Source organism: Piliocolobus tephrosceles, chromosome 2 (genome assembly GCF_002776525.5).
Source record: "Piliocolobus tephrosceles isolate RC106 chromosome 2, ASM277652v3, whole genome shotgun sequence".
Classification (NCBI taxonomy): domain Eukaryota; kingdom Metazoa; phylum Chordata; class Mammalia; order Primates; family Cercopithecidae; genus Piliocolobus; species Piliocolobus tephrosceles.
This window is the reverse complement of record NC_045435.1, coordinates 2,327,629-2,345,422: the sequence shown is the minus strand read 5'-3', so window position 1 is coordinate 2,345,422 and position 17,794 is coordinate 2,327,629. Positions and strand designations below refer to the sequence as shown.

The 17,794-nt window shown below is 36.8% G+C and overlaps 1 protein-coding gene across 3 annotated transcripts in view; it reads left to right on the top strand.

Moving 5' to 3' along the window:
* ALCAM (activated leukocyte cell adhesion molecule) overlaps window positions 1–17,794 on the top strand; it is a 209,835-nt gene that overhangs the window by 165,707 nt on the left and 26,334 nt on the right. For all 3 annotated transcript variants that reach the window (XM_023212407.2, XM_023212416.2, XM_023212425.3), the window contains 7 exons: window positions 1,332–1,419; window positions 2,389–2,571; window positions 8,097–8,224; window positions 9,786–9,918; window positions 13,380–13,492; window positions 15,823–15,958; window positions 16,067–16,200. In XM_023212407.2, coding sequence (XP_023068175.1) covers window positions 1,332–1,419; window positions 2,389–2,571; window positions 8,097–8,224; window positions 9,786–9,918; window positions 13,380–13,492; window positions 15,823–15,958; window positions 16,067–16,200 — 915 coding nt within the window. The remainder of the gene's footprint in view (window positions 1–1,331; window positions 1,420–2,388; window positions 2,572–8,096; window positions 8,225–9,785; window positions 9,919–13,379; window positions 13,493–15,822; window positions 15,959–16,066; window positions 16,201–17,794) is intronic.

The following is a 17,794-nucleotide window of genomic DNA, read 5'->3' as shown; positions in this document are numbered from 1 at the left end:
GAAGGTGGGCTCATTTCTGAAAAGAGGAGTCATTCTTATTTGAATTAATGGATTAATAGAAAGATGAAGCCAATTGGCGTGATTCATGCTTGTAAGCCCAGCAGTTTGGGAGGCTAAGGTGGGAGGATCACTTGAGCCCAGGAATTCGAGACCAGCCTGGGCAGCATGGCAAGACCTTGTTTATAAAAAATATTGAAAAGTTAGCTGGGCATAGTGGTCCCAGCTGCTTGGTAGGATGATGTGGGAGGATTGCTTGAGCCTAGGAGGTCAAAACTGCAGTGAGCCGTGTGGGCACCATTGCATTCCATTGTGGGTGACAGAGCAAGACCCTGTGTAGAAAAAACATAGAGAGACAATGATGAAAGTTGAATAGATTTTTGCCAAGCCAAAGGTAGAAAGGGCTTTCCAACAATATGAAATAATAGGATGTGAAAGAGAACGGTGTGTTTGGGAAACAGCAAGTTTTGGCATTGATGAAACTGGGTGCCAAGACAGAAAGCAAGAAAGGATTGAAAGAGATCAATCTGGAGAGGCAAAGGAAAGCTGGATCATGACAAATCTTACATACTAAATAGGGAGTTTGGACTTTATTCTGTTGGCAAATTAAACTATTGAAAGATTGAAATAAAGAGGTGAGATCAGATTTGAACAACTCATTAGCAGATGTGTGAAGGGAAGCAGTATTAAAGTGGGGGACAAATTTGGAGTTCCGTATTGAATAATAATCTAACGAAAATACCAAAGTTTTCCTTTGCTGGGAGGTGGAAACCCAAGTCCTACATTCTTTGCATCAGATTAAATTTTACTGCATAAAATTATTTGATGAATACCAAATATTAAAGTTAAAATACATTTAAAGAAAGTGAGGGGAATTATAGAGCATGATAATATATATTGTCTTGAAATATACGTAGTATGAAACTGGAGAGGCAGCCCCATTTTAACACCAAATTATTCTTCCATATGAAGATGTATGATTCATGGTAATAGTCAATGTTAATAGAGTAATGTTATTTGGTTAATGTTAAAAATGAATAGTGTCAAAATGAATTTGGCAATGCTTTCAAATGAATGTGATTTTATAATAGTGACACCATTTATTGCACATTTTAAAATGGTCAAAACTATATTTTCAAATACAACTGTTCAAAATGTCTTAAAAAGACGTTGTTTTTATACCAGAGAGCATATATTCAGTCTTTTGTCAGTATTGGAAAATAAACGGGTCAAGAAACCTTTGGAATAACTCTGCATTGCCTAAGTTTCTGGAGTTTCCAAATTGACAGCCCTTGATTGAACTGAGGTAGTAATATTGCCTTTTTATTTTGCAGTTGGGTGACTGTATTTCAGAAGACAGTTATCCAGATGGCAACATCACATGGTACAGGAACGGAAAAGTGCTACATCCCCTTGAAGGAGGTGGGTATGAGGGCAGGGGGACAGGGAGTACATTCAGAGGACCTGTTCTGACTTTCTTTTTTCTAGGTATTCTTTAAGCCAGTGGTCTCCAACCCTTTTGGCACCAGGAACTGGTTTCATGGAAGACAATTTTTCTTTGAATCGGGGTGGGGGGATGGTTTCAGGATGATTTACAGGCATTACATTTATTGGGTACTTTATTTCTATTATTATTACATTGTGATATAAAATGAAATAATTATACAACTCACCATGATGTAGAATCAGTGAGAGCCCTCAGCTTGTTTTTCTGGAACCAGACAGTCCCATCTAGGGGTGATGGGAGACAGTGACAGATCATCAGGTGTCAGATTCTCATAACAAGTATGCATCCTAGATCCCTCATATGCGCAGTTCACAACAGGATTTGCATTCCTGTAAGAACCTAATTCCACAGCTGATCTGACAGGAGGAGCTCAGGCAGTAATGTAAGCCATGGGGAGTGGCTCTAAATACAAAAGAAGCTTCTTGTGGTTGTCCACCGCTCACCTCCTGCTGTGTGGACCAGTACCAGTCCTGGGGGCTGGAGACCCCCACTTTAAACTATTCAGGATCTAAATATGTTGCCCTCTTTTGAGCTGTGACTCTTATGCTCTGTTACTTTAAGTATGTACTAAATTAATACGTGATTTTTTAAACACCATTTTCAGCCCTTGTACAGAAGAATCAAGAGCAGAGAAAATAATTTCTGTATATGGCATGACTAGAAGTTAATTAAAGTGAGTGGGAAATAGGATTCCAGGATTCTATTTCTGTGTCTCTGATTCATGGTTTTGAAACGACATCTAACCTCACTACATGTCAATTTTCTCTCCTGCTAAATAGAGTTAGAAGGAAAAAAAACACTTTTCAAAGGTGTGGTGCTGTTTCGTTTAGGATTGTGATTGTCAGATGAAAGACCCTATCATCAGTGTTCTTTATTTTCTTCAGCGGTGGTCATAATTTTTAAAAAGGAAATGGACCCAGTGACTCAGCTCTATACCATGACTTCCACCCTGGAGTACAAGACAACCAAGGCTGACATACAAATGCCATTCACCTGCTCTGTGACATATTATGGACCATCTGGCCAGAAAACAGTTCATTCTGAACAGGCAGTATTTGATATTTACTGTAAGTAATTCAATATATAATTATGTTATTTAATGTATTAGAAATAATATTCAAATGCTATTAATCTTTGAGGTCCCAATCCAATTACTCTTTGAATTCTGCTTCCAATCCGTACCCCAAATTGATGGCACCCAAATAATCTCTTCCTCTTTAGGAGATCATAGCATGAATAAACATTTATCCATCCTATAATATCTTTCACTCTCTACTTTTTATCTATAAGTGTCTCTTCTGAATTCCACTACACACTAAATTCCTTAAAGATAAGTTTTCTAACTGATCATTTTCTGGATGAATGACAGACAAATACAGACTTATGACTGACTGGCTTTCTAAATAAGAGATTACCATTTTAATGAAGAAATTTATTTTAATAATGAGATCAATTGCATAAGTTTGATAGGATGTTGTATTACAAGACATTTTACTTAACCAAATCATGTATTTGAAACAGAGTATTTGTCTACAAAGGAATCTTTATGGTCATCTGTTTTAACTTCATTATTTTAGTTAGTAAAGTGAGGCACAGAGTCTTGCCCTAAATTAGCTGTAGATATTAGAATAGAATCTTTTTCTCCATTACTGTGCTTTCCTTGTAAGACAGGTGCCAAGATAATCTAATGATTGGGAGCAAAAATGCTGGCAGTCTAGTCCCAGCATTATCAACTACCATTTCTTGAAAAGCAGCTTAACTACTCTACGTCTCAGTTTTCTTATTTTGAAATGGGAAAAATATAACACCTAACTGATAGAGTTGTTATAGAGAGTAAGTGAAATCACAAATCAAAAATAACATACTACATCACACATTAAATTGTCATTATTAAGTACTTCATTATTATTACTATATGGTCATTATCAGAATATAAACATAGAGCTGAAGATATCTGGGGGGAAGGCCGGGCGCGGTGGCTTACGCCTATAATCCCAGCACTTTGGGAGGCCAAGGTGGGCAGATCACGAGGTCAGGAGATCAAGACCATCCTGGCTAACATGGTGAAACCCCATCTCTACTGAAAATACAAAAAATTAGCCGGGCGAGGTGGCAGGCGCCTGTAGTCCCAGCTACTTGGGAGGCTGAGGCAGGAGAACGGCGTGAACCCAGGAGGCAGAGCTTGCAGTGAGCCGAGATCGCGCCACTGCACTCCAACCTGGGCGACAGACCGAGACTCTGTCTAAAAAGAAAACATATTTGGGGGGAAAATGCAATAAATGATTTTCTCCTTATTATTATCAATTTATCTAAAATTTTTGTGGTACTGGTATGTGTTCTAGAGTAACCTAGCTCTTCTACATCTATTTTAGAGAAAAGCCAGGAATGCCTGCTGAGCCTTTCGAGAGTATCACCTCACCTACATTTCTCTTTTGGGTTCCCTAGGGCACAATATCTTACACGGGAACAAAGGTGAAATTCTTCCAAAGTTGCCCTAATATTAAGAGGTAGTTTTGCCTTAAACTTGGGAAATAAGTTTCAACTTGATTTAAATCCAAGAAATTAGTATATCATTATGTATAGCTTATCTAAAATCAAACCTTTTTTTTTTTTTTTTTTTTTTTGGTGAAGGCAGAATTCTTTCTTTCTTTTTTTTTTTTTTTATACCGGTCTAAAGAACAATATTGTGAGATGTAGTCTCACCCTGTCACCCAGGCTGGAGTGCAGTGGCTCAGTCTTGGCTCACTCCAACCTCCACTTCTTGAGTTCAAGTGATTCTCCTGCCTCAGCCTCCCAAGTAACTGGGATTACAAGCGCATGCCACCACACCCTGCTCATTTTTGTATTTTTAGTAGAGGTGGAGTTCCACCATAATGGCCAGGCTGGTCTTGAACTCCTGACCTCAGGTGATCTGCCCACCTCAGCCTTCCAAAGTACTGAGATTACAGGTGTGAGCCACCATGCCCGGCCCAGAATTCTTTCTGTTAGAAATATCCAATTGGAAATGAACCATATTGGTGTAAGTGTAGGTGTACAAGACAGGAGAGAACATCAAGATAAGTAATAAGAATTGGGAAACTGGCTTCAGAAGGAACAGAAATATCTGTGAGTGTGAGGCATACAGAGTTGGGTAGACAGAGAAATCCTTGAATGGATGCGAAGAAAATGATTTTATCATGCTGGCTGTGTAAGGTGCACTTGGCGTGGCTTTTGAGAAGCCACAGTGTACGCAGTGCTGGGCTTCATGGTGAAAATGCGAAGCACGAAGAAGCAGTTTAAGACAGTCCTCGCATTCAAGGAGTGTACTACTCCAATAGAGAAGCAAAACACCTACATCAGAAGGAAATTGCCAATGCAAGATTGTAAGGTAAAAGCCTCAGGAACTCAGTATTAAGAGTCTTGAAGGCTCAGGTGCCCGAGGACAGTGGTTCTCAAACTGTAGTGTGCATCAGAAAAACATGAAGGACTTGTTAGAGCACAGATTACTGCACTCTGGCCTTGAGTTTCTGATTTAGTGGGTGTAGGAAAGTGCTTGACGCTCTGCATTTGTAACAAATTCCCCGATGGTGCTAATGCTGCTGATCTGAGGACTACAAGTGAAGAACCACTGCTCTAGGAAGACTTCAGAGAACAGAAGGAGAGTGCTAAATGGAAAGGAGTGATGACTCCATTTCAAGAAAAAAAAAATTGGCAAATTCATATTGAGAAAGCTTGAGAAAAATGTACCAGTCCACTCCTTTCTTACCCTATTCAATCAGTAATGAGGTTTTAGAGAATCTAGCTCTTTAATCTTTGTTTTTATCTGATTTCTGCCTTCTGACACTGCTTAGGTTTATGCCACCATTCCTCATTGCCTGTATTTCTACAATGGATTTCAAAGTAGTATTTTTCCAATGAATTGCAAAATAGTATTTATCTTGTCTGCCCACCATTCTCTGTTCACCCCCAAATAAACTGCCCTCCAAACTGAGGCCAGAAATATTTTTCTAAAACACAAATGTGATAAAAACTTCTCAGTGACCCCCCAGAGCTCTCAGATTAATATCCTTCCGCCTCCCCGCACTGCAGTATGCCTTGAGTTCATTTTAGCCATGGTCCTATACAGTGCTCAGCCCTCATCACTGCCTGTATCCACTGTGGTCTGCTCTACTTTCCGGATTCCTTCTGTAGAGTAATACTTAAATGGCTATGCACATGCTGTCATCTTCCCACCTTTATCATTTAGCAAACACCCATTTATGTGTCAAAACCCAGCTCCGGGGTCAGTTCCTCCAGGAAGCTTCCTAATCTCCTGTATCGATGGCTACCAGGATCCCTATGCTTGTGTCACATGCAGGTTTTATGTGGTCATACTCTTAATTATTAAGTTTGGTATACTTACAAATAAAGGAAACGTTCATTGAGGCAGGGTTTTAAACTTTATAATTCCAGCACTTAAGGTTTGCACAAAATAAATGCCAAACAAATGAATAAATGAAGGACTGTAGGATAAATAAATACATGAAAAGAAAATTTCAGTAGACAGTGTTAGTTATTTTGTAGGGGTTTATGTAGCAGAATAAGAGATAAGACTCTCACTTGGGCTGGGTTCAAGTCAAACTGTGGATACCAGGCTAAGGAATTTTTATTTTTAATCTTTACATATTGGGAATGTGTAACAGATTTTGAGTATCATTGTAATATTCAAAGCGCTACTTCAGAAAACTGATATAGAGGAAATATATATGAAAGGATCAAAAGGAAGGAGACTCTAGGTGAGGAACCAAGTGAAATTTGATGGCATTGCTTCAGGTGTAGGTTAATTAGGACATGGACTAGGGAAGTGTAAATGAGAATAGAAAGGGAGAATCAGACCCAAAATATATTGTAAAGTATTAGTCATCAAGACATGGTGATGAATGGATAAGAGAGGGCAAAGGACAAAGCCAGAGTAATGGGCAAAATGCTGATTTACTAATGGGCGAGTAAAATTCAAAGTCGGGGCAAAGGCAGAGCAAGGGATCATTAATTTTGAGGTAAGCATGTTAGTGGACATGCAGAGAGTTACTGTCAAAATGCAAATGTGTCACATTAACCCTTTGATGACTCTCTAATACAAAGCGGAGCCTGTTGAAAAGGGAACACAGAGAAGTGGAGTTTTAAAATAGAGAAAGAAGTCGGAGATGGCCATCCCTGGCTGTTCTGTTGTGTCAGCCTTGATCAGAGATGTGCCACAATGACATGCCACAGGCCAAACCTGAGCACTAGTCAGAGAAAGGCCAAGTAAGAAAGCAAGAGAGGCCCAGAAACAGAAGGTCAGCAGTGCACCAAAACCAAATTGTATTCACTTTTCAACCTCACCGGGAACTGCTGGTTAGGAAACGACTTCAGGCAAATCCAGAAAAACAAATAAGAAGTATATTAAATCAATCACCATTTAACCTCAGAATACACTGGACAAATATTCAGAGATGCCCAAGCATGGAGAGAAGGCAACGAAGCAATCTGTAACAACTTTCTATAACAACCCTTTAAGTTTTTTATCTGCACTTTATTTATAGAAAGGTAAATAAGTGACTGCAAGACATAGAACAAAGCCTCTAAAAATATAAGCTACTCATTTCACTTGTTAGCTAATAAAAAAAAAAAATAGGTTTTTATAGATAATTTTTAGTGTCACCAGTTTGGAAATATAGACACATGCCTCAATAATTATTAAGTCTTGTGGAAAACATTCTGTAAAACATACCTTGGCATTATATGATTTCAAAATTTATTATTCACTGTATTATCCAGCAATATAACAAATGGATACATTAGTGGATCATTTCTAACTGCCAGCACCACTTCATTTTATTTCCTGTTTGCTAGATATGGTTCACTGTATCCAGCATTCAATTTCATTAGCATTCTACTATTGAGCAGTAGCCTGTGCTGAAGCATACCCTTTAGCCCTATTTTCTCCATAAATATGACCAAAATGGAATGAAAGTTGCATCTTGGCTCCAATGAACAGGACAAAATTATAATACATTTACAGTCCTGTCAATTGTGTCAAGGGTCTCCCTCAGTTCGTAGGATTCATCTTTTTTTAAGCAGATCTTCTCTCCTGCATGCAGGAAATCCTTGTTGGTATTGTTTAACTCATGTCTCCTCTTTTTATTTCATATGAAGTATTATTATGCAATATGGGTACAGTTGTATCTAATAGCTTTAGCTGCTTGCTAGCTGAGCTGAATTTTGTCCTTCCAAACTGTATGATTCGTATAATATATAATTAAATTTCCCTATAATAAAGCCATGCAGTTTGATTGTTCCTATGGTCTTTTATACATAAAATAATTACCACCATTCCTTCCTCAGTTAAAGACATTTTGCTAAGAAGAAATTGATTTTGATGTAACAGAGTTTCTTTGTAGTTTGCCCTAACTAAGATTAGTACTTGTGTAGCAAGTAGCTATTAGCTTCAATCCTTCTATAAAAAGGTATATTTAAGCAATTACCATTACTAGCTTCTTGAGAAAATTATGTATAATTTAGTCATTTACATTGTATGCACAGAGTAATGCGGTACTTGACAAAAATGGTTAACTTGTGTCTGTAACTCTTACAGATCCTACAGAGCAGGTGACAATACAAGTGCTGCCACCAAAAACTGCCATCAAAGAAGGGGATAACATCACTCTTAAATGCTTAGGAAATGGCAATCCTCCCCCAGAGGAGTTTTTGTTTTACTTACCAGTAAGTGCTTAAGTATTACTTGAGTTGAATGACTATTAATTTATCCTGTTGTTTGACTTCCGGCTGACATGAAGAATTGTTCTTACATGGATAGATGAAGTGAGAAAAAATGTTACTGCTGCGGACAAGAGACACGACCTATAAAATTTCATGGGGAAGCTTTTTCTGCACCTGCCAGTGTTCTTGCCTTTTTTCTCAATGCTGAGAGATTTCAAGGACAAAGAGAAAAAAAAAAAAGTCAACCACAGGAAACCATAATTGCAGAAACTTAAAATTTAATTACCAAATAAACTGTAAGAATCTGCTCTTCAGAAGCAGATAACTACAAAATGAAAACTGAAGACAGTGAATGAACTGATGTGGATTCTAAATCTGCCCACAACATTGCCCTGAACACACCTCTAACCATCTGAAGTAGGGATAGTTCTGTTGCACATTATATTTAGGATAATGCTATGGCTCTTTTTTTTTTTTTTTGTCATTATGTATAATCTTGAAATGCCATTTCCTCAACTTTTTTCCATATCATAGTTGAAGGAAATTATATGCATAGAGGATACTTTGGAAAATTCCTCTTCGATGTGCTCTGCATGTCATAAGGATCTGGAAACAGAAAAGGAGAGAGCTCTGTCTGAGGATGCCTGTTTGCACTCCTGTAGCTTTGTGTTTGACATCACTTTCGCACTGAGGGAAGCCATATGCAACCCAATGTTACATTTACTGCAGGGATGTGCTTACAAATTTCATCTACCACAGTATTCATTAGTACTTAAGAATATCATTCACTACATTATTCAGAAGACTAGTATAAGTAATTTATTTGTGCCGACAGAAAACTTTGTTTCTCCTGATGAATTAATTGCTGTTTTTATTTCATTTGCGAAGGAAAATTTAAAACTAATTCGGTTTCCGCTTTGGCTATCAGGGATGACAGAGCCAAATTTGTGTCTCAGTTTTTGCAATAATATCTGCTGAATATCTTTCTTTGTTAACATATATTATTCCTACATCATCTGTATTTTTCCTAGTCTTAATTTCTTAATTTCTTTTCTTTTTCTTTTGACATTTTTTCCCTCTCTTCTCTCTCCTCCTTTCCCCTTTCTTTCTCATTCTTCTCATTTTGTCCTTTCTTCTTTTTTACTTTCCTTCCTTCCTTCTTTCTTTCCTTCCTTTGTGTTTTTTCTTTTAATCTGGATATATGGTGTATTTCCTTTTAAGCTGCCTCAAATATTTTTGTCAAATTACATAAGGCATAAATATAAAAATAAAACATTGGACTTTTTAAAAATGCACTTGAAACTCGAGCAAAAGCCATTCTGTCAATAAAATAAATGTCATCAATAGAAAATAAATCAGCTCTCAAATTCCTTAGATCCAAAATATTAATTATTTGCCCAGGAATCAGATGTTGGTAACACAAACTGTACTATTTTTGTGTGATCAATGAAACACATTCCCTTTTTTTATCTTACCTGATAAAATGCTATCTTCATCAAGAAATACAACTGTTCTCATTGTAGCGATCAAGTATAATCATCTGACATTTTGCCTCTATCAAAAGGGACAGCCCGAAGGAATAAGAAGCTCAAATACTTACACACTGACAGATGTGAGGCGCAATGCAACAGGAGACTACAAGTGCTCCCTGATAGACAAAAAAAGCATGATTGCTTCAGCAGCCATCACAGTTCACTGTAAGTCACTTACTTCTTCATCAGCAGCTTCACTTCAAAGGCTTCTAATAGCTTAATGTAGCTATCTTTTCAAGTAAACTGCAGGTATATCTTTCTTAAATAACTTGGTTGCAATAGATGCAGTAGAGAGAGCATCAGGATAAGCTCAACTTTGGTCCAGATTTGCACTGCAATATTGAAACCTTGCATGGCTCTGATAACATTTGGCAGTGGTACATCTCCATCTTCTTTCTAAGTGTCTTCAATTTGTGGTGTCAATAAACAATATTCATATGGACCTTAAAGAAACAACTCTGCATATTTTAAGAAAACATTTCCATGTTCTTGAAGTACACCAGCTTTGCAGTTGACCCAGCATTATCATTTGTGTTACAGAATAAATTTAACACCCAAACTCAGTCAATACAAAGTTACTATAGACTCAGTTTTGGGAACAGGAAGTAGAGATCATTAGAAGTTATTTATTGGCTAAATGTACTCTATATAAAGGGACAGGAAATTTCTGGAAACAGAACTTCTTGAAAATCACTGTGGACATAACTTTTTAACTTTTAATTTGCTTTTGATCTCCAAATACTCCAAAAGTTATATTTGCCTCGGTGCAACAGAAAAAGACATACATAAATACCAGACACTTAACTTGAGTTCTTTATGTTCTAATTCATGACAATCCATATTATTGGTGTACCTGATGAATCATGGAAACAGTAAACTGATTCATACCACACCCTGGTAACACTAGAATTCAGAGTGCTTTGAGCAAATGTCAGTCTTCCTTGGAGGTATAGTACAACCTTCCTAATAAGTCCTTTGCACTCAACAGTACCATTAATAAGGTTTCCTCTAGACATTATCCACTACAATCCCACTGAGTATAAAAAGACTTTAGAAATTGTCTTTAGTACATAGTCCTAACTCTTTCATTAGACTCATAATACTTTAAAAACATGTGGGATATGAGCTAAAATTTTGAGAGAGATACAGGGGGGTGCATTGGGGAATAAAGCAACCAGATGGTTGCTTCTGATTGTCTGATGTTGGGAGTGCTCCTTTGGGAGCCCTGTAAAAACAGTGGACTGTTATGCTCACAGCTGGACCATTTCTCCATTTGCTCCTTGCTTATGTTGCTTGGGTTTGAATATGTCTACCACCAGGGGCTAGTTACAGAGAAAGCAGTAGCCTCCAGTATAACAATATTATCCAGTCCTGTTCCATAAAAATAAAATAAAATAATGAAGAGAGAGAATATAGCCAGCAGATAGAACCACATGTGGAATAGCTCTCTATTATCATTGTTCATGATGTCTTTGGGCCAATAATCAATAATCTAGTGCCTTAGAGATGGTATAATGTGCTTATTTTTAAGAGATGCAAGGTACACAGGTCTCTAAAAGAAGAGGGCTCTTGTTTGTTTACTTGTAGATAAGGCAGAGAAGGATTGATAGCAGACTGACAAAGCAAAAGACTTGGTTGCAGCCTTATAGTGCCTACGTGTTTAGCTGTGATGGGGGAAAATTAAACAAAAGTGTGTAAAAGTTTAATTGGATTTTAGTGCATTTAATTAGATTTAAATGCATCTTGGTTTTGACAGGTAGACTCTAACATTGGGTTTTAACTCTATTGCTGACTCTATTGCTCCTCAAAAGCTGAAAAAAAGTATTTCAAGTAAATCAACATCTGATTCTAAATTATATGGAAACATAAAAATCCTATTTTTACCCACTTATCTTTGATTGCTTGCTTATTTTCCAGAAACAAGATTTGTTTCCTTTTCAAACATGTCTAAAGGAAGTGTGGGTAGAGAAGCATCAACCCATTCTTGCACATGTTTGCAGAATAGACTGCTCATCAAGTCTCACAGTCTACAAATTCCTAGTTGCTGATGAAAGTTACTATTTCCCTGCCAATGTATGCACACATAGAGTCTTCATCAGAGCTTACAAAGTCCATCATTGTCCTGTAAAATTGTTTATCTCCTCTCTGGAAAATTAGCTATCCAGCTAACAAAAACTTCTAACTCATCCAGAATAAAATTTTTATCTAAATACGATTCACCCAAATATTCTCAGGAAACTCCACTTTTCTACATGATGGTACATGGTTTAATATTAATGAGAAACTGAGAAAGCATGCTCCTACCCTTCATTCATTCAACAGTAGTGTTTGAGAGTCTACCATGTGTCAGGCACTGTGGCGATATCAGTGACAAACCAAGTCACAATCACTACCCTCATGGTGCTTTCAGTCTGATAGAGATGAACTTTAAAAATGATGTTGCAATCAACAAATTGCAATTATAACATGTAAAATCAAGGAGAAACGTGGAGTGTAATGGCAAGTCTTCATACTGTAGAACAAAGACACAACTCCCAGTGTGGCAAGCATGGTCCTCTTCAGTCTAGTCTCAATGAACTATATGAGTTTAACTTCCATGAGTTGTCACCACTTATACCCAATTACTCACCATTACAAAATCTGCCAAGTTCTGTCATCTTTTTGCCTTTTCTTATGTGACCAAAGTTTTCCTTACATCTTCCCCTATCAAAGTCCTTCTCAACCATTTGAGGCCACGAACATATACTGTTCCCTTTACAAAGCCTTTATTACTGCTTTGAAACCCAGTTTGGCTCTGTTCTCTATACTTCCATTAAGTCTTCATCTGTACCTCTGTTTCTAGCCTGCCTTTCATCTTTCAACAAATATTTCTTGGACTCCAAATCAGTGTCAGGTTTGCTACTAGGTGCTGATGTCATGGGCTGTGTGTTATAGTTAGCATAGTACCTCTACCTCATTGACTTGTAAGCTCATCATTTATCTCTGCATCTCTCATCAGTGCTTGGGACATAGTAGCTGTACAATAAATACTTGTTCAATTGAGTTGGAATTTTCTTATACAGATCAGACTATGACAGTAAAATTTTTATAAAAATTGTTTTCCATCAACTGGATGAGAAATGGAATCGCATTTTAAAAAAAATATCTGCTGCTATAGTCAATTCTCTCTAAAGAAACACAACTACTATCTCATGGTTTTTCGATTTATCACCTGCTGTCTAAAGATGCTTGATTTTCCAACATTTATGCCTTACCATCTCTTTATGTAATATTTACCTAGTCATCATCTTTCTTTATTTTCTTCCAGAAGAGACTTAAGATTTGTTTTCTTCAGGTGATAGACCCAAGGAGAATATTTATGTCCCCTCAAAATATCAATCATGTTAACTGTAAATAAATGGATAATCAATTAGATTGACCATTCTCTTGTCTAAACTAGTCTCAAAGCTGGCTTGAAAAACTAGGCCAATCATGCTAGAGTCCAGTTATTTCAGTCCTATAAATCAGTTCTGAATGTTCAAGTGCAGTTTGAAGAAATGTATTTTCTTTCATCTTTTCTTCTCCAAAATATTTTGACTATTTTACATTTCAGAGTTAGCATTTTGAACAGATTTTCTGCTTCACAGATTTGGATTTGTCCTTAAACCCAAGTGGAGAAGTGACCAGACAGATTGGTGATGCCCTACCCGTGTCATGCACAATATCCGCTAGCAGGAATGCAACTGTGGTATGGATGAAAGTAAGTAATATTTTTGGTACTACCCTGCTGTTTGAATTGATTTATTTTTAGGTTTCTTATGCACTTTATATTGTATTCAAGTAGATACATTCATGGATGTGTTTATATACCAGCTCGCTCTCTCTCTCTGTGTTTCTGATAAGATAAATAAAATAACAGTAAAATTTTAGAGGTGCTCATCAACAGGGTAACATCCATAATTGGTGTTCTGAAACTTAGTTTGGGGTGTTATGTCAATTATGTGTATATACTAATTATACACACACACCACACACATGTGTGCACATACAAACATAGTTATATACCAGGGCTTAACAATTTACAGTATGTTTTTGCCCACATTATCCTTATGTGATATTTACAACAATCCTGTGAAATACAAGGATTATTATTTTCCCACATTATTCATATAAAGAAATTGAAGGAAAAGAAATCAGAAAGCTCATAACTGACAGAGACTCAAGGCCAGGCCTTACTGAGTATAAATACTATGCTTTGATAAGACACCTTTTTTGTCTCTCTGCTGCTGAGACCATTCTTAAGTTTCTGAAAACAGATTCCACTGGATCAAGAACTCCTAGAAAGGAATCCCTTTTATCCCTGAGCTATAGTAGAATACCTAGAACATACTAGGAGTTAATTCAGTATTTCCTGAACAAGTGCTTATACTCCTGTAATTGCCTGAAATGTAGGCCATTGGCTATCCTTTTAGAATAAGGAAGTGTGACTGATAATTGGCGATCTGAGACAAGGTTATCACCAAAAGAAAAGGTTGTGTGTGATCCCTCCACTTAAACCCTTGGCTAGTATATCCAGACTCCCAGTGCATTTGTTACCAGAGCATGACATGTGACAAGAACCCTTAACCCGTGATGGGTTCAGAAAACACACATACCATTTGAAATAGGAGTTGACAAGAATTACCTTTATAAGAAACTGTGGAGAAATATTTTTTCTAGAGTTTCTTTTTAATGGAAATATATTAATGAAATTATTTTGTATTGCTTTACTGCCTGCTTTTTGATCCCTTTTAGCACTCGATCCTCTGTTACTTGTTGTGTTACTCTATGAGCTCAGTTTCTTATTTTACTCTCTCTCAGCCACAGCCTCATCACAATTTGTTCACTAAAATAAAGTGCCACTTCCTATGCTGCAATCTAGCATGATATGTATACGTAATCAGTGATCACAAGGCTAGACAAGTTCTAGGCAACTAGACTAATTCATAATCATTTGAACACTCATTGCGTATTTTACTATAGGACTAGAGAAACTAAGTTTACTGTGGCTTACACTGTTTTTACATCAACTGCAATCACTGTTATGAATTAACTGTCATGAACAGCTCATGTATTCAAAATAGTGATGATCAGTATTCCCTGATTATTGGTTAGTTAATGGGAGAGGGAAAAAATATCCTAATGGACAAAGACCACATAATCTTAGGATCGTGCCTAGTTGCCTGCTTAGGAGCATTTCAATTCCTGACATAATGGGATTATTTTCTGTATATCAGGCAATTTTTTAAAATTAAATGTTACATTTACTTTGTTCATAGAAATTGGAATAAAAGCACTGTAGAGGGCATCACATGGTGAGCGGGCAAGAGCACACCAGCTCAGATCTCTATTCCTCTTCTAATAAAGCCACCAGTCTTATCATAAGGGCCCCACTATGATAACCTTATCTAATCATAATTACCTTTTGATGGCCCCCACCTCCAAACATTATCAACATGTGATTTTGGTGGATTAAGTTTTCCACAGGAAATTTGGGAAACACATTCAAACCGTAATACTCTATAATAGGTCCCCTGTGTTGATAACTGTATCAACAGTTTATGTGTTTGATAAGTGTATGAAATGACTTTCTTGCATGTATGCTCATCATTGATTAGCTACCGCAAGTCTCCATGTCCATCAATCCTGTATCACCTACACGTACTATAAGGAGTAGGTACTATAAACTGAAAACTCCCCTTAATGTAAGCACAATATATTATTTGTATAATTAAGTCCTCAAAACAATTTAATTATGGCATATTATTACCCCACTTCACAAACAATGAAAACTGATTCTTAAACGTTTATGAACGCCTTCCAAATTATAAATTCAGTAAATGAAAGAGCCTGAAATAAAAATCTGGCATTTCTGACTCTAAAACTACAAAAGGAAAAGGAAATCTATTTTGAAAGCATCTGAAGTTAAGAAAAAGAAGTTTGCATTTTTATTATTCCCAGAAGAATCATTTTAGGCTTAATTATTATCTAATAAATACATTGAGAGTTTTAATTCTGCCACATGAGGTAATTTACTTTTTATTTAATCAGGATAACATCAGGCTTCGATCTAGCCCATCATTTTCTAGTCTTCATTATCAGGATGCTGGAAACTATGTCTGCGAAACTGCTCTGCAGGAGGTTGAAGGACTAAAGAAAAGAGAGTCATTGACTCTCATTGTAGAAGGTAATAAAATACTTGGGCACTAACTCAAAGTATTCTTTGAGAATTTTATACCTGGTTTCTTTTATGATTTCAGTTCAACATCTTATTTTAATTGTAATGATATTTTAGGCAAACCTCAAATAAAAATGACAAAGAAAACTGATCCCAGTGGACTATCTAAAACAATAATCTGCCATGTGGAAGGTTTTCCAAAGCCAGCCATTCAATGGACAATTACTGGCAGTGGAAGCGTCATAAACCAAGCAAGTATTTGTCTTCTTGTTGTATGCTGCACTTTGTCAATTTTTTTTTTTTTCCTCACGAATCTACGCTGTAGGTTGGTTTGTTATCACATAAAATTTGCAGTGTATAGGTTGGTTTGTTACCACATAAAATTTGCAGTTCATTCTCAGAGGAAGCTTTTGCTAACTTCTTAATTTTCCCAAAGGAAGAACATGGCTCAAAGAGAAATTTTATCCCAGGGCCATGGAGAAGGGAAGAACCATTGTGTCATGGTCAGTATCTGTTTTTAAAAGAATATAAATTGGATATTACTTCATGATCATTCATTCCTGAAATTTGAGTGATTAAAACATTAAGATATACACTTTTCTGCAAAATAAGCTCACGCATCTCAGTATAACTGGGCTCCAATACTGTGCTCAATTTATGTACATTAAGGGGTATTTCTTTTTAAAACCATGTCCTCGTGTAGGGATGGTGGAGAAGAACACTTACTGCTTCTGAATGTGTGGTCTGACATGCCTATGCAGTGCTAAGGCCAGAATAAGGCAAGCTACATACATAGTGTCTAGGATGTACCCTTCTGAACAAAAGGGTCATAAACCAGACCTTATTACTTATACCTTTTTATTTGAGTAATAGTAAAGGGTTAAGGATTTATTAACACTACCTGTTATTTTCTCTTACTATTAAGTCTTTGAGCCTCCCCCTAAAAGAAAGATGAGAATCTGGCCTATACTGGAGGGATTCAGAACTGTAATCCCAGAAATTGCCAATCTGCTTGGGTTGCTGACATACTTGTTAATTCCACTGTTCTCTACAACAGTCTTCATGTCTCCCTCTTCTCAGTATAATCAGTAAAGGCTTCTCAGGAGAACCCAGAGGTACCACTGGATTATTTGAATCTTCTGTGCTTCTCAGATTTTGACCCAGTTGAAATTCGATAAACCATATATAAAGCAAAGAGCTGCAAATTAATTTTAAGTTACAATCTCCACTCTTCCTCTGCCCAGGGAAGTTGGGCCACTGTCCCAGCTTATGCCGTGCAGTTTTGCAGTGCAAAGTGGATTTTGGCTCTTTCAACTATAGGTGATGCATATATAGCTGCTTAACTCTAGGTATGGAAAGCCCCCAAAAGAGTGGCACACTTGAAGTGAATGACTCCTGATTTGGTTAAGTGTGATGGGGACACACAGTGAGAAAGCATCTAAGAGGAGGCAAAGAAGCTCTGGGGTCCTTTAACTTAGGAAAATGCAGTTTTCTTGATTTGGAATAAAGACTTGAGCCATCTAAATTGCAGACAATGTGCAGATCTGTTTTTAGCATCAAAAATGATTGCTTCTTTTCTACTCAATTGTTTTTGTGCTCTAGTTCAATTTAAGTGATAAGTTCAGCAAAAAAAGAACCTTTAGGTACTGGTGATACAGATATAGAACACAGAAACATAAGCACACAGTAAATTTTTGATTAATGAAAAGATATGAAGATTTAAAAGACCATCCTAGAAATGAGAAAATGTATTTTGTAGAGTTTAAAGTAACAAAAACAAAGATTCAGTGAGAAAGTCAGATGAAAACTCCTAGTAGGAAGTGAAAAAATAGCAGGTAAATTTAC